The sequence below is a fragment of the Mytilus galloprovincialis genome, chromosome 9 (genome assembly GCF_965363235.1).
Source record: "Mytilus galloprovincialis chromosome 9, xbMytGall1.hap1.1, whole genome shotgun sequence".
Taxonomy (NCBI): domain Eukaryota; kingdom Metazoa; phylum Mollusca; class Bivalvia; order Mytilida; family Mytilidae; genus Mytilus; species Mytilus galloprovincialis.
The window spans coordinates 36,751,386-36,778,459 of NC_134846.1; the positions used below are offsets into that span (position 1 = coordinate 36,751,386).

Sequence of the window (27,074 nt, forward strand, 5' to 3'; positions counted from 1 at the left end):
AAAGTAATCCAATGAAAAAGAAAGAAAGGTAATGAGATGTACAGAATGTCATGTTTTCGTGTACCACATTGAGATCTACAACAACAAAGAGCTGCACTATTTGATTTTACTGATAATTGGTACTTCATGTAAGTAATTACAAAATGTGGGAATAGCGTTTGTTCACTTTATCACCATGTAAAACTATAGTGTCATTCACCATGGCCCTCTTTCTTCAGTTTAGTTGTTTTCATATGTCAGTATGTTGTTTATTTACTTTGACAAATTTCATTGTATATACTCCATAATGGGGGTACCTTCATTACGCATAACAATCATTCTACCCAAATGACGTTAATCATGTTAATGCAAATGACTTTAATAGTAATTTTTGGTGCATGACAAAAAAAAAGTACACTTCAGGGGCGGATATAGGGGGGGGGGGCAGGGGGCCCGGGCCCCCCTTTTTGGGAAAAATTTTGGTTGCTCATATAGGGAATCACTGAAGCGTGACTGGAGCGGGCCCCCCTATTGGCCAGTCATTGGGCCCCCACTTATGAAAATTTCTGGATCCGCCACTGCACTTCCTTTTAGAATGTTTAGACGATAAAAAATTCCACTGATATTGCTTTTCGTTCATTCTACACTAAACCATCATATAGTGTAGAATGGTTTTTCTACATTATATGGGACAATGATGGATAAGCATATTTAGTTACCTGATTCATCATGTTTATAGATTAACAAGCTAAATAGAATAGGGAGGACAATATCCAACACTCAAATAACAGTAAAAATCTTGCCAAATGGCGTTAAAGGTAAATTGGTACATGACCATAAAATGTACGCTTTCTTTTGGACAATAAAAAAATCAACTGGTTTTAAACGGTAACAATAATTATTTGAGACCTCTGACAAATAACGTTTGAGATATTTTTAACGAAACTTGGTAAAATAACCAATTTGACACTTACGGTAGCTGATAATGACCGTTTGACGCCTGACAGTAAACTTATTTTCATAAAAAAGGTAATAGATAATGTAACATTTATATGGTAATGAATTGTCCAAATAATTATGATGAAAGGCTATTTTATTTTTGACTTTGTTTGATGCCTAACCTTTACTGTGTGTGACTGTCAAAGCCAAAAAAATAAAATAGCCTTTCTAGACGTCATAATTATTTGGACTAGGTGATGAAATGAACAAGCTAATCATGCTAATCAGATGAACGAAATTACTTAATTAACTTCATCATAATTATGTTTATTAAATTAGGAAATTACATTTGCAAGTCTATTTTTAATATGTTAAAAAAATCACTGTGAGAACAGGTGATTATGAATAGGGTGAAATTGAACATATTAAAAATAGACTTGCAAATGTAATTTCCTAATTTAATAAACATAGCTAGAACTAATGTCTAAAGGTCTGGAATCTTTTTTAAATCATGGAAAAATCATCAAAAATTGAGTGGGACCCTGTACATGTACATGCCATAAATATATATTCATGATATATTTAGGAACAATGTCTGTTTTTTATAAACGCGGTTAATATACATTTGTACCATTGAAATTTGAATTTTAAATGTCTACAATAGTGCATGTTTATATGATTTAAAATAACCGATCATCCTACTTATGTGGCATATTCTTTTTAAGTTTGCCTTGTTATAGGATAGAAGAACATTTTATGAGGGGGGGGGGGGGGTACATGTAAGAGGGGTCCTGATCCCGAAATCCTGTGCTTATAAACACGAAATCCAGAGGTCCTGAATTTAAATAAATTCAAATCCCGACATCCTGAGAATTCCCGGATCCCGACAGGGTCAATCCCGAAATCCTGAGCTTAAAAACACCTGATCCCGGAGTCCCAATAAAGGTCCTATCCCCCTCTTTTATGCTAAATTTACACCATAATGAAATTAAAAAAAAAGCAAAAATTTAAAATACAAATATTACAAATGTATTATAATGTCAAATGAATGTCATGAATGTCATGAATGTAAATTGTAAAAGTGGAAAAATATTCATAGAACAATTTTTGAATGATAAATATTTATAAAACTTATAAAATAACCAAAACTTCTTGACAATAGATGTATGTACATGTACAACAACTACCAACTCTCAGAAAAAAAAAGCGACATTAAAATTTCATGAATATTAAGACAATTAACAGCTGAAGCATGCCTCCAGGTGGGGTTGTTTCTCGCTGCGTTGAAGACCCATTGGTGGCCTTCAGCTGTTGTCTGCTCTTTGGTCACGTTGTTGACTCTTGGACACATTCCTCATTTCCATTCTGAATTTTATTAATTAACAAATAAATCCAGATAACACAACATGGTACCCGCACAAGATGTAGTTTGATTAAACAGTTTCTTTAAGCTATTTTACTAGTGATATTTTTTTTGAAAGTTCAAAGTTTAGATAAACAATGTAAAGACCAAAGTACTGACCTGTTCAATGTGTCAAAATGCAATTCTGTCACGTGACACATTGTGAGAGTTCAATTAAGATAAATAACTTAGTGAATAATATTGAACTGTGGTATCTATTGTACAGTGGCGGATCCAGAAATTTTCATAAGTGGGGGCCCACTGACTGACCTAAGAGGGGGCCCGCTCCAGTCATGCTTCAGTGATTCCCTATATAAGCAACCAAATTTTTTCCCTCTTTTGTACTCTGTATACATGGTATAGATATTAGGTTAGTATAAACATATGAAATAGACATATTGTGTAGACACTTGCCTATCGTTGAAGACCTGTATATTGACCTCTAGATGTATCCAGACTGATGTAGTTTTCAACAATAGACACATGAAATGGACATACTGTGTAGACACTTGTCTATAGTTGAAGACCCATATATTGACCTCTAGATGTATCCAGACTGATGTAGTTTTCAACAATAGACACATGAAATAGACATACTGTGTAGACATTTGTCTATTGTTGAAGACCCATATATTGACCTCTAGATGTATCCAGACGGATGTAGTTTTCAACAATAGACACATGAAATAGACATACTGTGTAGACATTTGTCTATTGTTGAAGACCCATATATTGGAGGATTTCTTTTTGTCGAGTATCAAGTATCGAGTAACAAAAAGTGAGTATCGAGCTATAAAAAGTAAGTATCGAGTTACAAAAAGCGAGTAGCGAGTAACAAAAAGTGAGTAGCGAGTTATAAAAAGTGAGTATCGAGTTATAAAAAGTGAGTAGCGAGTAACAAAAAGTGAGTAGCGAGTTATAAAAAGTGAGTAGCGAGTTATAAACAGTGAGTAGCGAGTAACAAAAAGTGAGTAGCGAGTTATAAAAAGTGAGTAGCGAGTAACAAAAACCGAGTATCGAGTTATAAAAAGTGAGTAGCGAGTAACAAAAAGCGAGTATCGAGTTATAAAAAGTGAGTATCGAGTTATAAAAAGTGAGTAGCGAGTAACAAAAGGTACTTATCATTTTTATATCAGCGCATCATAGTTCATTGCAAAGGATATTCATTTTAATTCATTAATTTAAATTGATATATTTTGTTTGCCATTTTGAAAGAACTAATGTTAAAGTAATATACTAAAATACATATCATTCTTATAAATGCAGTACGACTGTGCAAGACCCCCATGTGTGTTTAAGTTTGCTTACGCCCATTTCGTTGTGTCACAGCCAACTACCTTACCCCTAGATGATCATGTGTCTATATTAAACTATAAACAGAGACATCTTTATTAAAATAGTACGTCAGCTTGAAATTTCCAATTAGTATAAAAAAATAATGAAAATAATAGTGAAAACCTATCTGTAAAATACACCTTTTCTTTACAATTAAGGAACTGAAAATAGATACAAGGAAAGAATTTTACTTTTCAAATTAAATTTTGAATTTGTAAACTTATGACAAAGTTTATAATATGTTATCCTCAATTAGAACTTTAAATAGTAATTTTTGGATTCAAAACCTATGACTGTAATTTTTGCTCTAGTAATGATATAGGTGATGAATTTCATTACTTGTTCCATTGTGAAAGAATACTTTTATAACCATACCATAACGCTTGTTTGGAGATGAATTAAAATTGAGAATGGAAATGGGGAATGTGTCAAAGAGACAACAACCCGACCAAAGAACAGACAACAGCAGAAGGTCACAAACAGGTCTTCAATGCAGAGCGAAATTCCCAGACCAGGAGGTGTCCTTCAGCTGGCCCATAAACAAATATCTATACTACATGAACTAGTTCATTGCTAATGAACACCATACTCAACTCCTAATTGTACACAAGAAACAAAAATTAAAAATAATACAAGTCTAATTAGTATTCTTCTTGACATGCTAGTGCTTTGTATTGGAAAACGAAACAACATAACCCCGGGGAGGACTGAGGCTATAATTTCAGTTTGTATATTGGTGTTTGAATAAAAGATTTTTCATAATTACACTTTGTATTTTTATGAATAAATTTACAAATTAGCTAATTATGGGAATATTTATCAAAACGTTAAGCAATAATCCAGGAAACATACACTATATCTGTATTAGTTTTGTTAAAAAATGCATATTAATATTGGTAGTAAGGACCTACATGTAGTTCTTAATTGAGATCCTCATCAGATATCCCTGGCCATATATTTTCCTTTTTGTCATATAAAGAAATGCTCGAATTTAATATGTACGTACGGGAAACAAGGAACATTATCCCCAGACAAAAAAAAAATGATTCTAAATACATAGATATAGGAAAATGTGGTATATGAGTGCAATGAGACAGACTCTCCATCCAAGTAACAATTTATAGAGGTAAATCATTGTAGGTAAAAAAAAAAACAGCCTTCAACACGGAGCCTTGGTTCACACCGAACAACAAGCTACACGTTCATAAAAGATGAATTTTATTACAAAGGATAATCATCATGAATTATACTGGAATTGTCCTTTGACCTCACTGATATTAATATGTTTATGTGTTGATCTGTGATGGGTATATATGTTAATGAAATCCTTCACCGAATACGGGACCACAATATTACTAGTGGTAGACCCCAATGTTCAACAGTCTTCAATTTCTACCAAATATGGGCTGTCAAAAAAAAAATGCTAACATTCCAATTTTCAATAACAGTTAACATCAAATATATTATCACAAAAACAGATAACAAAAACCCTAATAGTCCAATAACAGCTAACAATGAATAAGACAATAACAGCTAACAGCAAATATATTTTCAGAATAACAGATAACAAAGAATCAATTTGGCCCATAACAGCATAACAGTTAAACCCCTTGCTCCCCTCTTTGGTTGCCAATGAGACATATCTCCATCCATGACAAAATCTCTTCAATGTAAGCAATTATAGGTCACAGTACAGCCTTCAACATGGAGCATTGGCTTGTGCCGCAAAGTAAGCTGTAATCCCCCAACTTCTCATGTAAAACAATTCAGATGAGATTAAACAACACCCAGATTTAAATACGAAATCATCAATGTTAAAACATGTATATATGAATTACAGTAACAAGAGACAACAAAAATCATAGATTTCTTACTTGGAACAGGTAAGTTAGGAAACCGTATATATATTTAGGGAGGTTAAAAGTATGTGCAGGATCTGTCCCTTTCCTCTAACATAGGACAGTGGCATTACCGGTACAGCACAACATAAGAACAACCAAGTAAAACTCTGAAGAGAACAGCTTTTAAGTTTTAACTCATCGGGTCGATACTAAGCAAACTATAAACAAATAATCAGGTTAGATGACGAAATAAAAACATTTATCCTGATTTAGAGTAATTTATAAATAAAGTAAAACGACTATCCTTTGCAATGAATTCATATAAAATAGCAAGGTATCAAATTGTATTGAAAGCCTTCAGAATTAGTAAGTAATGAAAAGGGAAACAAACCATGAGATGATCATTCGTTGAAAAACCAAAAATATAAATGGTAGCTTTTGTTACTCGATACTCACTTTTTATAACTCGATACTCGCTTTTTGTTACTCGCTACTCACTTTTTATAACTCGCTACTCGCTTTTTGTTACTCGCTACTCACTTTTTATAACTCGATACTCACTTTTTATAACTCGATACTTGCTTTTTGTTACTTGCTACTCACTTTTATAACTCGATACTCGCTTTTTATAACTCGCTACTCACTTTTTGTTACTTGCTCCTCACTTTTTATAACTCGATACTCGCTTTTTGTTACTCGCTACTCACTTTTTATAACTCGATACTCACCTTTCATAACTTGATACTCGCTTTTTGCAACTTGATACTTGCTACTCGACTAAAAGTAAATCTCCATATATTGACCTCTAGATGTATCCAGACGGATGTAGTTTTCAACAATAGACACATGAAACGGACATACTGTGTAGACACTTGTCTATAGTTGAAGACCCATATATTGACCTCTAGATGTATCCAGACTGATGTAGTTTTCAATAATAGACACATGAAATGGAAGTACTGTGTAGACATTTGTCTATAGTTGAAGACCCATATATTGACTTCTAGATATATCCAGACTGATGTAGTTTTCAACAATAGACAAGTTTCCATACCATATGTCTAGCTCAGAATTGTCCTGTTCAGAAAAGTTATGAATTGATTAAACATAGACTGATTATAAAAGATCTGCCATCTATATTTCCATTGTTTATATTTTATTTTTATGTATGCACTTAAAAGGAGATATATTCTCTGAAAATTATTATTGATTACCTTTGCTTTTGAAAATGAACAAGTTTCTTGATTAAAATATCCTTTAGTTTGAAAAAAAAATATAGGTTATCTGCTAAATGCTATTTTTTTCTAGGAAATGTTAATAATATTGGGTTGATGGCATCATCATCAATGATCATAGTCTCACTATTTGGAATTTGACTGAGTAAAAACCCATCTCTGACTCAGATTGAAAATTGTCACTGAGAAACATCACAGTCAAACTTAAGTGAGATTGAAGTTTGCCAGATAGCAAAATACTTCAGAATTTTTATAGGCTCAGACAATTAAGAGCTTGACAAATATATAGTGTAGACAATATTTACTGTGGATTCATTTATTTTCGTGGGTACCAATTTTCATGAAAATGGGGAAACCTTTCATTTTCGTGGATATGTGATTTTGTGGTTATGCCAAAATCTGGATGGAACTTCGTGAAAATTTTGTATTTTGTTGAACATTTATATTCGTGTACCTACGAAACCCATGGAAATTGGTGATGCAACGAATAATTATGGATCCACAGTACATGTATGTACTTTAAAATCAAATTAAAGTATTAAAGATGTCATCTTTCAATATTCAACGACTTATCCTCAAGATGAGGAACAGCTATTAAAGTATAATCCATTCTAAATCTTTGATTTTAACTTCGATTTTCGATCAAGATTAAGAACAGCATTTTATTATTATTTCATGGGATCTATTGCCTTTGACAATGTTTGAAAACCCACCCAACATCTGTCCTTTTTGATTACCAATTTGATTTTCATCTAAAAACATTCAAATTATAACAAAATGACAGTAGCATATCCTTTTATTTCATGAAAACGACTGAATTGATAACAGAAAATTACACATGTTTTATGACAGAACTATAACATAACAGAGATGTTTTTAACCCTCGGAAGTCATATTAAGAACTTGTTAATATATAACGAAGGAAATGAAGGATACCATATTGAAAATCAGATCTATTATATCCAGTTAATCAGATTATGTCTAAAATTATGAAGGATGTAGTGAAAGAAAAATTGATTAAGAGATAAAATTAGGTCTCTTGAGGAGACTGTCTTCAATTGACAGACACGTTGGAATCTTATTGATTTGTTTACCATGTTTACACTGTAATATTAAGGATCAATTACGGTAGTTCTTATTCTTAGAAAAACTCTTATAAAATATATGGACATTTTTATATGAGTACTTATTTGAAAAGATAAGTATGTTAATTTATTTACCTTTGTTATTTTAGAATAATCAGGAAAAAAGAGAAAAGGGAAAAAACTAGAATTTCCATCTGGAAAATTTACATAAAACTTATGGATTATAATTTATTTTGTGGACAAAAATTGAATACATTTTATAAATTATTTAAACGGAGCTCACATCAGTAATTTAATACTCTACACTATTTTATAGATTTCAATCTTATGTTTTAGATTTCAATGTTATTTTTTAGATTTCAATGTTATGTTTTAGATTTCAATGTTATTTTTTAGATATCTTTCACACTTTTGTTATGGATCCACATGCTTTTTAATTTGATTTTACAACCAAATTCTGGTATTCAAAATTTCTTTGAAAGGAAAGGATTCAAGACAAATTCAAGAAGCTTTTGAAACTTATCGTAACTAATATAAAAAAGAAATGAGACAACTTTCCACAATAGACCAAATGACACAGAAATTATCAACTATAGGTCACTGTACGGCCTTCAACAATGAGAAAAGCCCATACCGCATACTGGTAGTCAGCTTAGATAATAAAAGGGCCTGAAATTACAAATTAAATGTAAAACAATTCAAACGAGAAACAACTTATGTTTACTTTTATATATATTGCACTTCTGAAGACATAATTTTTGTTGTTCATGCTTACTGTAGGTTTGCTTCTTATGTACCAGGGTTATTGTGTGATGTTTTTTTCTTGACATTTGCAACAGCATGAATAATAGATTTACATGTATTCAACTTTACGTCTTTACAAACATGTATTTATATGTTGGAAATGTGGTGATCATCTTAAAGCTTGTGACACCTTCCATGCCTTCCATTTGGTAAACAACAGTTTAATCATAACTACTCTGTGTAATCATGTCATGCATGGTTGAAGTAATATTACATCTTTTTGTACATTTTTCACAGAAATGATATAATAGTCAAGTTTTTGAAATAAAGGAAATTAAAAAAGCTATGTTTCTTTTCTTAAAAATAAAAAAAATGAAACAAAGATGCTCAGAATGCATATATGCATACTTTCCAGTTCCACTGAAATCTGAACATCAGACAAATCCTTGTAGGAGTAACGTCCCTTGAATGATTATTTTTTTTACCAGATTTTATCTATTACAAATGTAATGGATTTTCAAAGCACTTTAGCTTCCTCCACCACTAAAACTGATCGCCAAGAAATAGCACAAGTGGCATTAAACATTTATCATTCAATTACTAAAGTATATTGAAAAATATGATACTAGATAAACAGAAACTGTAACAGCAATACAAGATTTACACAAATGCCAATTTAACTGGAACAATTAGATCACTTACATAATTTAAGTTTGTGAGCTTAAATGAATACATTTAGTAGATAGATATAGGAAGATGTGGTGTGAGTGCCAATGAGACAACTCTCCATCCAAATAACAATTTAAAAAAAGTAAATCATTATAGGTCAATGTACAGCCTTCAACACAGAGGCTTGGCTCACACCGAACAACAAGCAATAAAGGGCCCCAAAATTACTAGTGTGAAACCATTCAAACAGGAAAACCAACGGTCTAATCTGTATAAAATAAAAAAACGAGAAACGAGAAACATGTATAATAATAATTTGTACTTTCAAGAATTTACATGTTTTTCATGTTTTTATGCCCCACCTACGATAGTAGAGGGGCATTATGTTTTCTGGTCTGTGCGTCCGTTCGTTCGTTCGTTCATCCGTCCGTCTGTTCGTTCGTTCGTTCGTCTGTTCGTTCGTCCGTCTGTCCCGCTTCAGGTTAAAGTTTTTGGTCAAGGTAGTTTTTGATGAAGTTGAAGTCCAATCAACTTGAAACTTAGTACACATGTTCCTTATGATATGATCTTTCTAATTTTAAAGCCAAATTAAACTTTTGACCCCAATTTCACGGTCCACTGAACATAGAAAATGAAAGTGCATGTTTCAGGTTGAAGTTTTTCAGGTTAAAGTTTTTGGTCAAGGTAGTTTTTGATGAAGTTGAAGTCCAATCAACTTGAAACTTAGTACACATGTTCCTTATGATATGATCTTTCTAATTTTAAAGCCAAATTAAACTTTTGACCCCAATTTCACGGTCCACTGAACATAGAAAATGAAAGTGCATGTTTCAGGTTAAAGTTTTTCAGGTTAAAGTTTTTGGTCAAGGTAGTTTTTGATGAAGTTGAAGTCCAATCAACTTGAAACTTAGTACACATGTTCCTTATGATATGATCTTTCTAATTTTAAAGCCAAATTAAACTTTTGACCCCAATTTCACAGTCCACTGAACATAGAAAATGAAAGTGCATGTTTCAGGTTTAAGTTTTTGGTCAAGGTAGTTTTTGATGAAGCTGAAGTCCAATCAACTTGAAACTTAGTACACTTGTTGCTTATGATATGATCTTTCTTATTTTAAAGCCTAACTAGACTTTTGACCCCAATTTCCCCTGCCATTGAACATAGAAAATGAAAATGGAAGTTTCAGGTTAAAGTTTTTGGTCAAGGTAGTTTTTGATGAAATTGAAGTCAAATCAACTTGAATCTTAGTACAATCATTCTAATTTTAATGCCAAATTATATTTTTACTCTATTTCACGGTCCATGGAACATGGAAAATGATTGAGTGGGGCATCCGTGTACTTTGGACACATTCTTGTTACCAATAATCCTTTAATCTAGAGATAAACAGAAACTGTAAATTGCAAAAATAATGATCCATACTTGATCTAAAATCTTGCCATAATCACTAGTTCTAAAACGGCATCAACTTACACTTTATATAGGAGTTTTTCCCTTAAACGATGATTTTTTATCAGTTATAGATATACAGAAACTGTAAACAGCAAAAAAATTAATGCTCATTTAATGCAGAATATACAAATAAATCACATGACTAAAGCTGTCCTTTGACTATTTTACCCATTATTATGTTGATATGAAAAAACACTTCATGAATGCAAGATGCATAAAATTGAGAATTGTCAAAGAGACAACAACCGGACCAAAGAGCAGATAACAAATAAGTTATATGACAGAAAATGTTCAAAAATTACTGTTGTACTTATAGTGACTATTTTACCTATTATTGAGTTTTTTTTTCCAAAGAGGTTTTGCCTATCAAAGTGCAGGGCCAATTTATTTTCTATTCACACTGGACATCAAACATATTAATGCTATTCATGTTCAACATCAACATAGAAATAATAGACCCAAATGAGCAATACATACCAGTACTCTTCAGTGCCTTATGTGGACGTTAACATATAAATGATCATGATTTTACACTTTGCTTCTTCAAAAATATTGAAATTATTGTCGAAATACTTACTTTTTTAATATGTATCTTGTTTCAGACATAAAAGACATGAATTTGGAATAGACATACTTTTATGGTTAACAGTATATATATATAGTAATAGATAATTCACAGCAACATTAGTAAGTATAAGACAGATAAAAAATTATAATCTTTATAGAAATAAGAAGATGTTGTACTATTATTGAAAATGAGACACTTTACCATCCACTAGAAACCAATTGATGTAGATTTAAAATTAATTTGGCCCGTTTAATTTTCATAAAATTTTTACAAAGTATTTACTTTGACCCTTTGACAAAAATATAAAAATTTCACGTTTAGCTGATTTTACAGAGTTTATAATCTCCTTGTAGGGTTAGGTACCACCTTAACATGATTAACTACTGTACAGGTCACCTCCAACAATGAGGAAAACACATTTTGTATTGTAAATTATAAAGGTTCCCACATGGCAAAATGTAAAACAATTTATGTACATAATATTTAAAAAAAAAACAACATTAAACATGTAAAAGACAGCAACCAAACATAGCAACTAAATAATAGGCTTTGTCTTTGGTGGTACATGTATATAAAAAATATTTGTTCCTAACTGATTTATGATATTCTATAGGTTTATATTGTTTAATAATGACAATGTGTATCACTAGTTGTTAATTATTCAGTAGTTGAAACTCATGCAATTACATATGTAATGAATCACATTTTTTCATTAGTTTTTGTATTGGGTAATTCTGTCTAATGATAGAAATATTGTCAATGTTTGCCTACTGATAGGAGAAATATTGTAAACACAGCTAACTTTACAGAAATATGGTACTTTTAATAATACATCTAACATAATGCAGTTGTAAAAACTATACATTATTTATTATAATTATTATGTGACTTTAAAAGTTCAGCAGTTACAGGAAACATTTAATCATTTACAAAAAAAAAATATTGTTAGAGAAACAGTTATCATGGTTGTATTTCTTAGTAAAAATAGAATACCATAGTTGGTTTAGGTTAAAAAATGGTATATGAAAAATTTTGCTGTTTTTATACGCCCGTCGTCTTTTAGACGGGACGTATTATGGTATACCGTTGTCCGTCCGTCCGTCCGTCCGTCCGTCTGTCTGTCCGTCCGTCTGTCCGTCCGTCCGTCTGTCCGTCCGTCCGTCCATGAACCTTTGGTGAATTGTTTATATCTATTGATGTAAGCTCCCTTTCAATTTTTATAAATTTCAGATTTTAAGTTTTGGATTTATGGGGCTTTATTCATAAAAAAAGGGGGATTTTCAACACTTCGGACAATAACTCAAAAAGGCTTTCACCAATGTCCATGAAACTTTGGTGAATTGTTTATATCTTTTAATGTAAGCTCCCTTTCAATTTTTATAAATTTCAGATTTTACATTTCCGTGTTATGAATTTTTATGCTTAAAAAAGGGGGGATTTTCCAGTTTTGGGACAATAACTAACACTTTCACAAAATTTTATGCAACTTTGATAAATTGTTTATATCTATTGACATAAACTCCCTTTCCATTTTTATAAATTTTAGATTTTACGTTTTCTTAAGTAATGAATTTTTATACTTAAAAAAGGGGGATTTTATGAAACTTTGGTGAATATATTAATGTAACATCCCTTTTAATTTGTATATATATTTCTAGTTGATCATATAAATTCATTTAAAGCATAAAAGACAAGTTAAAAGAGCAACGGGCGTATCATGCGCTAAAGCGCAGCCCTTTATTTGATTTGATGCCAAATTTGTTACTAAGTTACTAAATTACTTGTATAATCCTGTATATATATATATATATATATATATATATATATATATATATATATATATATATATATATATATATATATATATATATATATATATATAAACCACCTTTGAAATGAAAAATGTATCCTGCATATGTAAAAAACTTTGAAATATAAAATTTAATTATTTATAAAAAAATGAAATTTGAATAAATATTCATCATATATGTCAATACACATCATAGCTTGATTTATTAAATATAATAATTTATTAAGCAGCATGATAGATTTACTTCATGGAATGGGATTCACTGATCATCCTATTGTTGTGTAAACAGTTGATCTATAGGATTTGGTAGGCATTTGTCATACTAAAGGCTTACAGTTGATGCATTTAATTAGTTACGAATCAATATGACTGAACTTTTGATATATTAATGAATGAAGATATTTTAAGAATATTCTAATTGACAATTAAACAAGGTTATTTATGAATTTGACAAATAAAAGTACAAGTTCAGTGGCGGATCCAGGGGGGGGTTCCGGGGGTGCGCACCCCCCCTTTATTTTTGCCGATCAATGCATTTGTATCGGGACATATGTTTTGCACCCCCCCTTTGCCCTGGGTGCCCTGGGTTAGCACCCCCCCTTTCGAAAATTCCTGCATCCGCCCCTGAAGTTTACAAAAGTCAAGTGAAGGAAACTCATGATACCATTTGACCCATTGAATATATGACCTTCAACAATACTACTTACATGTACTTATAAATTTAAAACCTTGGTATTTGAAAAAATAATTTTATGATACATATATGCATTTTAATCTGCTGCATTAAGTTAGTGATAGTTAAAACTGTATGAAAATATTCACTTCGATATGAATGCATGTACTACCACTAATCAACAACTTACAGTTGTGAAATGTCCCAAAATCACAATTTTAACTCAATTTAAAAAAAAAAAAAATTCATTGAAGATTCAGTAAATTGCACAACAGAAAATGATCAAAAAGTTAAGGCAAGATTTTGGCCCACACAAGTACAAATCAGGGGAGGATCAAGCCATTTTCAAAAGGGGGGTGTCCTAACCCAGGATAAAAAGGGGGGGGGGGTTTCCAACCATATGTTCCCATTCAACTGCATTGATCCTAAAAAAATGAGAAGGGGGATTCCAACCCCAGGACTCCCTCCTCTCTCTGGATCTGCCACTGCAAATCATCATAAATATTCTTGTGCATTGTAACTATTTTATGCAAAAATGCCATATGCTTTGTATCTGCTCCATGGAGCCTCTAGTTAATGAGCGCAGTAACTGTTACATAAAGTTAAAAAAAATACTGAAGTATAGAACAACTTTACAACAAAAACCCAAGGCTACATGGAATTGATTAGTTTGACTGATAAACGCGACAGAGCTATGGATTGAAAAGAAATATGAACCCTAGTGCCATTAAGCATGCTTCCTGGTATAGATTGTCACTGTTTTTACATTAACTTGCTGACCCCTTCCATTGTAAGACAATTGACTGAATGCAATAACATCATGAACATTGAGCACAGACCAAAATCAAGTTTTCTATCTTTAAATGATGCAAATTAGATAAGGACTCTATTTACTGTCTTTGGAGATTGGCATATTAGTTCATTAGTATTCTGTACTTGGTTGTCAAAATCAGGTTTACATATTACAGCATGGCAGCCAGACAATTTGAAACAGATTTCTAAAAGAATTTCTTTCTATTCCTCTTCTGTTTCTGTCTGAGAGTTCATTATATTAGATCAGTAAGGAAATATATCCTGCTGTTTTTTCAATAGAAAATTGAATAGAAAAAGTAACTTTTTACGTCATAGGTGACTTTATATAGTGTGCCATGTCGGATAGAGGTTTAAAGTACAACTTATGTCATGAAATATGTATAAGGCTTTCTTATGGTAATCTAGTTTCCAATTGTTAATTTTCCATTTTAATGAAAAAGACAGTTATTGACTTTGAGGTCACTTGGTCAAACACCAACATTACAGCAGCAATTAATAAAAAAAGATAGGGGTCAGCACATTTTCAATTTATAAGTTTGACAAACATTGTTATCAGATTTCACGTTCTTTATTGACACTAAAAAAAATCCTTAACAGTACCGACATAAAATCAGTTACTGGAAATAAAATTCTGTCAAAACAAATGTCATGTGGCTTCTGAAATTTTTTAGATTGAAAGATTAAATTTTAGTCTGTATTTTACAGACTCAGTAAAAATATTTTTAGAAAGATGATTTATAATCACTGCTTTATCAGGTTTCTTAAACTTCCAGAATTAATGCAGCAAAAAATCTTGACATACAATTTTATGTCTATTATGGTTTTCTTAAGAACGATCTAGATAAAAACATTAATTTCAGTCATTTGTTATTACTGTAACAGGGAGAGCTGACGCCCACAGAACAATTAAAGTTGATTTTAAAAGGTGAAATTACACATTTTTTTTAACATAGATTGTCATTTCTGATTGCTATAAGTACAATTTTGTTCTAGTTAATCTGGATGAAAATCTCAATGTAACTCTTGGCATTTTAAATATCTTAAAATGAATTATAATTTCTTAGAATGTTTATAAATTTAAAAATATGAAGATGTGGTACGATTGTCCAAGAGACAACTCTCCACAGGAGTCCAAATGAAATTATAGGTCACCATACGGCCCTATAATCTCCAGTGCAGAGCTTGCATCCTTTCTGTACTTACTTTGTATCACTACACTAAATATGACTTACAGCAGAGGTCATTGTATTGTAGTGTACAGAATATACTGAAAGGAAACAACACCGTACGGAGTTACATACAGCCTTCAACAGACAGTAAACCCTACATGTCTATTAATTAGAATTGATATGTATGTGTTTTATTCAAGCTATATATGAAAAGAAATTTATTATTTGTGTTATCAAATGATTCAGGTATGAATAAAACATGAAAAATTCTTGAAACTGATTATTTTAGTGATATACTTAAGCTCAAATATTCATATATGGGGATTGAAAAATGTATAGATCAAGATGCAGTTAATCACAGGGATGGAATGGGATTTACTTATAATGAATGAAAGGGTCCAGGAATTTGATGTGAGTAATGACAGAGGCAGGGATAATAAGGTGAGGAAGGATTTATAAAGGGTTTATGATGTAGGTTATAACAGATGCAGGGATTATGATTTAGGTGATGGTATGGAGGGAGAGATTATAAGGGGAGGGAGGATTGATGCAGGGTTTAAGATGTAGGTTAAATCATAGAGATGGATGGATTAGTTGGTAAGGAGTGATGAAGGAGAAGGGATTATTAGATAAGGAAAGACAGATACTGGGATTAAGATGTAGGAAATAATAGGACTGTAGGATATTGAGGGATTAGTGGGCTAGAATGGGTAATAAAATATAGAATTGAGAATGAAAACAAGGAATTTGAAAAAGAGTCAACAATTGGATCAAAGAGCAAAACACAAGGCGCCGATCCAGCCATTTTAAAAAGGGGGGGTTCCAACTATATGCTCCCATTCAAATGCATTGATCGTCCAAAAAAAGGGGGGTTCCAACCCCGGAACCCCCTGGATCCGCCACTGAAAACACAGCCCAAGGTCACTAAAGGTCATCATCACAGCGAGCAAATCCTGAACCCGAAGGCGGACTCCAGTTGGCCCTTATACAAAAATGTGTAGGAGTTCAGCGAAAATGGATGTCACACTAAACTCCTTAACATATAAATGAATATAAAAAAGAAGATGTGGTATGATTGCCAATGAGACAACTATCCACAAAAGACCAAACTGACACAGACATTAACAACTATAGGTCACCGTACGAAGCATAGATTTTCAAAGACTAAGATGCCTTTGTTAACTTACAGGGTAAAATTATTATGTTTCTGCTATGAATTTTAACTTCCTTTATTTACACAATGATTATTAATTCAACACATGGGAATGAAAAGCATTATGGTTCTTTAATATTGGATAACAAAGACAGTTTTTGTTCAGGCTTCCTTTTAAGATTCTTACTGTATAAGTATCACCAGAAGTTTTCATCAAACATGATATTTAATGCGCTATAAATCAGAATATGGACAAAATGTCAAATATCTCAGTATAATATTGTTTAATCAACCATATTAATCAATTATATTTATTGAAATAAATGGATTTGAAAATATGTTGCAGCTATTTTATTTGTTTTAAATGAGTTGAATTAAAGCACTATAAACTTTAAAAGTGATATATGTATTGCCAATAGATAAAGAACACATCATTCAAATGTGATCAAACTCTTCCAATAACAAAGAATTTAGCAAAATGATGCCCTCACAATACAATACAGGATCCTTATAGGCCTTACTGTCCTATTTTCTATCCTTCTTCTTACTTTCACTGGGATTTAGAGGACAGTACCTTGACTGAACATACAAAAAAGCGTTGAAGACACAGATCGATAACTGTCTCTGAATTAGGTTATTTTTCAAAAATTGATGTTTTCTGTGGAAAAAGGTTGTTTCAAAAACAAATTTAGGGAGTAAAAACACTACTGTTTATACAACATTTCATAAATATTTCCAATTTTGTATGGTTTCAGAGGAGTTTCGGCTTTAAATGAAACCAGTCCCTTTCTTTTGTATTATAGATGTCAGTAGTTTTTATTTTCACTGGTGTAGGTTCAGTGAAAAAGATTGGTATGTTTGTCCATTTAAAAATGAATAACAAGACTACAGAACTTCAAAGAAAATTCAAAAAAGAAAAGTTAGAATTATTTTTTTGACAAAATCAGCATTATCAACCAACAGAAGAAACGGAAAACAATTGTCATATTCCTGACTCGGTACAGACATTTTATACAGAAAATGGTGGGTTAATCCTGGGTTTAAAACTAGCTAAACCTCCCACTTGGATGACAACTCAAGATGATCATTGCTGATTATCTTCTGGTTTACATATGTTACAAGATGAATATGGTCATACTAAATATTTAGACCCAGAATAAAGGGAAGCCTTTTATGTGGTTCTTACTTCCCCCTCATATTTTTTTAAAAGCCCTAATTATAGGCATTTTAGGAAAATTAAAAGAACAGCTGTTCAAGTGTCAAGGCAGTTTGTCTGATTGTAATTGCATTGGAGTATGCATGAACTTTGGCAAATGTCTGCAATTATCTTAATAAGCATCTTTATTGTTCCCAGTGTCTTATTAAGGAATCCTTAGCTATAAGATCACTGCACGCTTCATTACTAGTCTAAAGTTTCATCAGTAATCGTCACAGTGGAGAAATTGATGTGACTAAAACCAATAAATATATGTTCAGTTTACAGTATAAAAGGAAATGTAGCATGCAACAAGAAATTTTCTTGAACTCTTTGCGTTTTAAAGAAATACGACTGCTTTTTAAGTGTGCATCATCTGCATGTTAATAAACCATATAACTGGTAGTTTTTGGGATGATAGGTTGGTTAAACCTAGTTTTATAGCTAGCTAAACCTTCCACTTGTATGACAGTTAACTGGGGATCATGACTGCTAAATACATGTATCTTGTAGTTTACATATGGCCCCTTAATGGTAATACTACATCGTTAGACCCAGAATAATGGAAGCCTTTTATGTGGTTCTTACTTCCCCCATATTTTTTAAAGGCCCTAATTAGGAAAATTAAAAAAACAGCTGTTCAAGTGTCAAGGCAGTTTGTCTGATTGTAATTGCATTGGAGTATGCATGAACTTTGGCAAATGTCTGCAATTATCCTAATAAGCATCTTTATTGTTCCCAGTGTCTTATTAAGGAATCCTTAGCTATAAGATCACTGCACGCTTCCTTACTAGTCTAAACTTTCATCAGTAATCGTCACTGTGGAGAAATAGATGTGACTAAAACCAATAAATATCTGTTCAGTTTACAGTGTAAAAGGAAATATAGCATGCAACAGGAAATTTTCTTGAACTCTTTGCTTTTTAAAGAAATACGACTTCTTTTCAAGTGTGCATCATCTGCATGTAAATAATCCATATTAGTTTCTGGGATGATAGTTATATGACGTAAAAAGGGAAATAATTTGGTCGTAATGAAAGTTATTATGGAATATTATGACAAATGGAAATTGATTGTAATTGATTATTTATACATCATATGAAAATTGCCACCAATTATATAGTGGTCATAGTTAGTGATTGAGTATAATAATTTTTCTGTCAAACGGTCGTGTCCATTGTTGTTATAATTTATTGATCAGCTTAATACATATGTATTGATGACAGAAATTTCATCTGTGTTTACATTGTTTATATTCTCAAGGCAAATGACACATATGGTGGTTTATATTTATTGACGTTTTTTTTTTGGATAATTGTGTATTTTATCTAGAATGTGAGTAATTGTGTGTTGTATCATTTATTGTATAATATTTAATTCTCATATTAGGATTTCTTCGTTTTTTTTTTTATTATGTTCACATCTGGCTCGGGGATAAACATGTAAATTAAAAATTTATTGTCCATCTGCTATTATGATTTGTCACCGTTCATTGGATTAATGCTAAATGGCTAACTAGGATCCAGTAGAACATTGAATATTGATAAAAAAGCAAGAAAAATATTTTTTTATATTTTTTTATGATGATAATTATAGGTTTGAACTTTATAATGTAATTGTAGTTGAGATCATATATTCATGTTTAATTACAAAAAGAAACACTTAAATGGATTTTTTTTTTTAGTTCAATTGTGTATGCTGTAAAAAAATCTATTTTAGATAACAAACAAGAATATTTGCCCTCCCCCCATTTTGACATTTTTTAAAATGTTCAATGAACTACAAAATTTGGGTCAAAATCTAAATTTGACACATATATTTTTAACAATTATCTTCATGACACGTACTAGTTTCATGTTAATATGACCTAAAAAAAATCTTAAACCTAGCAAAACTAAAACCATGAAAAAATAAATCTTTTTCTCTTTTCCTCTTTTCGTCCTGAGGGGTCCTGATCCCGAAATCCTGGGCTAAAAAACATGAAATCCTGAGGTCTCCAGTTTATAGAAAATTAAATCCTGACATTCCTAAATTCGAAAAAAGAAATCCCGGATCCCGAAAGGGTAAATCCCGAAATCCCAAGCTTAAAAACAACCAATCCCGACGTCCCGAAAAAGGTCCTGCCCCCTCATTATGTTATTTTCATTTATCAGCATCTAATTTTTTTATCTGGTATTTTCTAAGGGGTTTCCAGTATTATATTAGTCAATTGATATATGCATGCTTTTTAGAACTTTCAAATAACATCAAGGACTTAAATATTTATGTTTAAAGAATTTGATTTCAGGCATAAATTGTAAGATCGCTGATGAAAGGGAAAATGAAATTACAAAGGAGCAATGAATTCATATACAATGGAGAAAAAGAGTACATTAACAAACATGTAATTAAATATAAGATGTGGTATGAGACTGCCAATGAGACATCTCTCCATCCCATGCATGTATATTTAAAATACAGTAAAGTAAATGAACAGTAAAATTGAATTTAACTTTTCAAATCGTGTCACCATGAAATTATATTCTAAGGCAAAAAGTCAGTAGAATATGTGATTTATATTGATATTACCTGGAGCAAAGGAGATTTCTATCAATGATAAATCCATCAGCTTTGTAAAAAAAGTAATCGATACAATCAAAATAAACTTATTTTGTAAGAAAACCTATAATATCGTGCGGAAGAAGCTTTGGGACTTGATGCTGCAGATACACATATTGTTTGTATACCTGTTTATGATATTAAAGAAAACAGATTTGTCAATTGGATTTATATTTGTTGATCAAAAATGTAACTGTGAATATGGAATAGTAACATCAACTGTCATATGTTTAGTAAGGGCATATATCTAGATGTCCTTGAGAACTTACTTTGTCAGAAGATTTTGTTATGATATTCTGGATGTTTAAAATTCATATATAAATGGGTATAGTAATTGATTTCCATATAATCCTATTTATCATTATTACATTGTTAAAAGTACAACATGTACTATACATTTAAATCTAAACCCAGCTTTGTATCTGATTTTATTGGTCTTCAAGAGTACATTGCTAAATTTATGCTCTATTATTTGACAGACTGTCAGCTAATTGGTCTTTGTCTAATTTACTTATTATGTCAGATTGGCCTTATGGCTACTTTTTTGTACTAATTTTATATGCAGGGGCGGATCCAGCCATTTTAAAAAGGGTGGGTTCCCAACTCAGAGTTAAAAGGGGGGGTCCAACTATATGCTCCCACTCAAATGCATTGATTGTCCAAAAAAAAAACGGGGGGTTGCAACCCACGGAACCACCCACCCCACCCCCCTGGATCCGCCAATGATATGAAGCATTGAGAAACTACTTTAAACCAACTTATTTTCACGGATACTTTATTTCTTTTAAATTGTCCCTATATGCCCATTTCAGGGCGATTTAATTTCACATTTTTTAAAGGAGTAGGTCCGGTAAGGAACGATTTTGGCCTCAAATTTCAGGTTCATCTGATGAAAGATTTTGACCACTTTTTAAACACTTAAGTGTCTATTTTATTTGAATTAATTAGTTAATGTGAAAGATTTTAACAGATTTAGTCTTAAAAACGATCCGATTCAAGCTTAAATATGAAAAATCTACCTAATATGCCGAAAAATGTCACTTTTCAGATGGTTTTTGGTAAAAATGAAAGTGGCCGCATCCGTGTTCATCCTCAACCTTTATATATGTTATGTATTATCATAAAATACAACTTACATTTCAATATTAAGGATGAACACGAATGCGGCCACTTTCGTTTTCACGAAAATCGTCTAAAATTTAACTAAAATGCTAGAATTATGAGGATTTCAGTAATTTAGCATGACTTAATGGTGCTAGTACCGGATATATGTGCATTGTATTGTCAAAAACAGCCCATATTTATGTAGCAGAAGCATTCTACTGTCCAATAAATAACTAAAGGTTTACATTTTAACAATTTTGTAAAACTGGTATATTTTGGGGCTAAAAAGCGGTCTTACTGAACCTACTCCTTTACTTGATGAAGTATTATCTGAAAAGATCCAAGTTTTACACATTCATAACGATTTATATTTCCGCTATTTTCTACTCGCGAAAAGTTGGGAAAATAAATCCTCGCAAAAACTAGTTGGTTTACAGTACATTTGTTTGTATTAGGAGCTGATGTGTATGAGGTTTTAGCCTTTATCTGTTTGTATTAGGAGCTGATGTGTATGAGGTTTTAGCCTCTATCTGTTTGTATTAGGAGCTGATGTGTATGAGGTTTTAGCCTCTATCTGTTTGTATTAGGAGCTGATATGTATGAGGTTTTAGCCTTTATCTGTTTGTATTAGGAGCTGATGTGTATGAGGTTTTAGCCTTTATCTGTTTGTATTAGGAGCTGATGTGTATGAGGTTTTAGCCTCTATCTGTTTGTATTAGGAGCTGATGTGTATGAGGTTTTAGCCTCTATCTGTTTGTATTAGGAGCTGATGTGTATGAGGTTTTAGCCTCTATCTGTTTGTATTAGGAGCTGATATGTATGAGGTTTTAGCCTTTATCTGTTTGTATTAGGAGCTGATGTGTATGAGGTTTTAGCCTTTATCTGTTTGTATTAGGAGCTGATGTGTATGAGGTTTTAGCCTTTATCTGTTTGTATTAGGAGCTGATGTGTATGAGGTTTTAACCTTTATCTGTTTGTATTGGGAGCTGATGTGTATGAGGTTTTAGCCTTTATCTGTTTGTATTGGGAGCTGATGTGTATGAGGTTTTAGCCTTTATCTGTTTGTATTAGGAGCTGATGTGTATGAGGTTTTAGCCTTTATCTGTTTGTATTAGGAGCTGATGTGTATGAGGTTTTAGCCTTTATCTGTTTGTATTGGGAGCTGATGTGTATGAGGTTTTAGCCTTTATCTGTTTGTATAAGGAGCTGATGTGTATGAGGTTTTAGCCTTTATCTGTTTGTATTAGGAGCTGATGTGTATGAGGTTTTAGCCTTTATCTGTTTGTATTAGGAGCTGATGTGTATGAGGTCTTAGTTTGTATTAGGAGCTGATATGTATGAGGTTTTAGCCTTTATCTGGATTGATAGATTTTAAGTGTTAATGCCACTCATGCCTTGATAGTAGAGCCAGTTTTTATTGGAAGTAGAAGCCAGAGAGAACATCTGCAGGAAAGCCTCAGTCTTGAAATACTGAGAGACACAAGGGGATGAGAACTGATATTAAAAGAGGAAAAGACTATAAACTCACCTTTTTAGCTCACATGATTAGCAATACAAGATCACTAAAATAGAGACTTTAGAATTCTATATGGTACTCATCTACAATGTTGGTGAGTTCCGTTGTTGAATTCGAATATGCACATAGACCAATGTGAGTGACACAGACTCCTTAGAGCCTCTTTTTGGGATTTATTTTCATTAAATCATAGGTTTATTTTATTATTTTTCAGAATCAGCATGAACAGATAGCACAGTGACAAGTTTCATGGATCCAGTCATGGCATTCAGTACCATATTTAAGAAAGCTACCAACTTGTTAGGTATAGGAGGTAGTGATTTAAAGCCTCCTCCTCTTGATGGAGAGATTATTTATTGTAAGAATAATGTATGTGTTCACCCACCAGCACCACTGACCATGGACTCGGAACATCATCCTGGCTACCTGAATATAAGATCTCAAATGGACAAGGTAATAATGTGTATTGTTTATGCATGTATTACTCCTTATTTTAAATTGAGAATGAAAATGGGGAATGTGTCAAAGAGAGAACAACCCGACCAAAGAGCAGAAAACAGCCGAAGGCCACCAATGGGTTTTCAACACAATGAGATAATCTTGCAGCTAGAGGTGTGCTACAGCTAGCTTTTTATGCCCCACCTACGATAGTAGAGGGGCATTATTTTTTCTGGTCTGTGCGTCCGTCTGTTCGTTTGTTCGTTCGTCTGTATGCCCGTCTGTCTGTCTGTCCCGTTTCAGGTTAAAGTTTTTTATGAAGTTGAAGTCCAATCAATTTGAAATTTAGTACACATGTTCCTTATGATATGATCTTTCTAATTTTAATACCAAATTAGAGATTTCCCCCCATTTTTACAGTCCATTGAACATAGAAAATGATAGTGCAGATGGGGCATCCGTGTACTAGGGACACATTCTTGTTTGATATTAAATCACAGATAGAGAAGATGAATAATGTATTATGGATTCAATTTTTTTTTGTGGGTACCTATTTTATTTGACTGAAGAAAAATGGAATTTTTCATTGATATATGACTTTATTGTTTATCCAAAGTCTACAGAAAATATGTCCTTTGTTGACTATTTCAATTGGAGGTTTTTATGACCTTGTAAATGTATTGCATTTTAAAAGATCTACATAGAAAAGTTTGAGTAGGGTAAATTTTGCTATAAAATGTCTATCTTGAAAAAATAAAAAATCAGACACACATGAAAATTTCCTGTTATATATTGTACTTGTTCAAGTTGTTGTGTTTGTGCATGCATGCATATGGTAAATATGAATGGAGAGATGTTAACAAGATATTAAACCAACAATTAATGTGATTAAAAATCAATGAGGTATAGTTCAACCAAACCAGCAAATACCTAATTGTATCACTTTGATATATATGTTATCAAACTCAGTAATAGAACAGAAGATTACATACTGAATAACACATCTTGTCAGCCATTTCTGTTGTATTACTTCAATAGTTGGAAGTTTTACAAAATCATGGATCTCTTAGATATTTTTGAAGATTTTTTTTTATAAAAGAATCAACTGTTTTAAATTTTGCAGGCATTGATGCAGTCCGAATTAAGAATGAAATCCACCACCTATAGAAATCAATTTGACTTTAGATAGTACTAGTCTTTAATTAATAACTTTGTACTCAATATTTTTTCATTTCTCTTCAATTCATCGTTATCTTTTTTTATTTTACAGTCGAGAGGACCAACGCTTATTTTAACCTGGATCCCTAATTCAAGTTTGAAGAAAAACCCAAGGAGTATAGAAAACAGTCCAAATAAAACAGATGATACTATATTAAAACCAAGCCCACGCAGACAACCGCGACCTGAATTTAGCAAGGTCACCACACCATCACCAGTCAGTTCTCCCAGAGGATCATCTGTTAACAGTGATGTGTATGAGTATTATTTGGACAGGGGACCAGTAAAGTCAAAGAAAAAACACAGTCTAGATAATTCTAGTATTAATTCAGAAGTTTCTGTTGGATCTCGAGATGAATTTGCCAGTGGAGAAAGCTGGTCTCAATTTGATGAAAGTGGGAGAAAGTGTAGTTTGAGTAGTAAATCACAAACCGATTCAGGACTAGGACCTGATCATGAAGAAATTGTTCAAAATAATGAGAAAAATTTCAGAGGTGAATATGTTAGAATGAATAAAATAGGGGTGAATGTAAACAATTTACAAACCAGTAAGGGAAACAACTGCAGTTCGGTTAAAAAAACAGAAGCAGAGGAGTTGTCTTCTCCTGATACAAGTGATAGTTTGACGGCTGAAGAGCAGTTGGCAGCCATGTTAAATAGAAATAAACTTCGTGCAAAAGTGAAAGAAAACAAGATACGACATAAATCAGTCAGTATTGAGATGGAAGGAGACAATATTGTGATTGTGACGGAAGAATTAGAAAAAGATCCAATAGTAGATCATGACAAATATAGCGAGGAACATAATATCAACAAGAATGAGAGTAAATTTGAAACGAATAGTAGTTCTAGTATGTCACAATCAACAGACGGGGAAGGTATTAGTCTCAGTTCAGATTCAACACATCCAAGCCCTTCAGGTGCTCATTACAATCAAATGTTAAACGAACTCAAAGAAAATGTTCATAAAAATGTGACAGAAAACGGTCATTGTGATCATCTGACTGAATCTAGTGACTTAAAATCAAATGATACAAATTATATCAATGAAAAAATACCTCATGAAAGATCAAAAGTTCCAACGGACTTAAATTATAGAAGGAAAAGTGATGAAGATGCAATAGAAACTTCTGGAACTACTCCCGATATTTCCGTGACAAGATATAGGACAATGTCAGAATCCACGTCTTCAACAACTACTTCAGGACCAGACTCAAAACCACCAAGTTTAAGTTCATCACCGGAGAACTATCCATCATTAGATCCCAACTTCATTGAATCTCCGTCAAGTTGTGATTCTTCATTATACTCACATAATTTATCATTCCCAAATAATTCAGTAACATACTCTCGAAGCAAGGGTCTACGTAAAAATGGCAAGGATCAAGTTTGTGGTGTTTTTTCTGTAGATCTAGGTGAGTAAAGGTCTTACTTTGTGTAAAAGGAAGATTTATTTGCTTATGCATGTTAACACATGGTTAATTGGGTTGAATACTTATGGTAAGTAGTTTTCTTGATGGAGGAAACTGGATAGCCTATAATGCGCGTCTGGCGTATATACTAAATTTAGTCCTGGTATCTATGATGAGTTTATTTACTATCAGAGATGCAAACAGTTTTTTTTTCCTGTCAGACATTGGGGCCTACAGGGTACCAAGTATTGCCAGACCCATCACATTTCTGCCAGACCTATATTTTCACTCACAAAAATCTATTTTCGTAATATTATGAAAAAAAGCACCCCCCCCCCCACCCTCCCCTCTATATAGAGTATAAAAAGTATATAAATGTTAGCAGTTAATAAAAATAAAAAATTCTTACTGTTTATTAATAACAATGAAATATAACTGTTTCCTGTTAAGGGGTTTTCCAAATTTTCACGCCAAAAAGCACATGGCCTTTAACAATTGTAAACAAAGCATTCAATTTGTGATCATGGATAACAGCTTTAATTAATTGAATTTGGATATAGATATTCAACTTAGGTACAGTCAGGCAATGTTTTTACTATTTTCTGGATTAATACTAATTTGAAAGAAAAGTTTAAAAAATAAAATAATCTTTGACATCAAAACAACAGACGATCTGAAATATATTATGAATACTCAGTGACCCATATATTTTTTGAACTCTGCTA

At 32.2% G+C, this 27,074-nt stretch overlaps 1 protein-coding gene across 1 annotated transcript in view; it reads left to right on the top strand.

Annotated features, from left to right (window-relative positions):
* Window positions 1-14: 14 nt before the first annotated feature.
* Window positions 15-27,074, top strand: part of LOC143044931 (uncharacterized) — a 54,181-nt gene continuing 27,121 nt past the window's right edge. Inside the window, exons 1-3 of the mRNA XM_076217192.1 lie at window positions 15-128; window positions 23,496-23,734; window positions 24,990-26,352. Coding sequence (XP_076073307.1) covers window positions 23,531-23,734; window positions 24,990-26,352 — 1,567 coding nt within the window. The 5' untranslated portion in view covers window positions 15-128; window positions 23,496-23,530. The remainder of the gene's footprint in view (window positions 129-23,495; window positions 23,735-24,989; window positions 26,353-27,074) is intronic.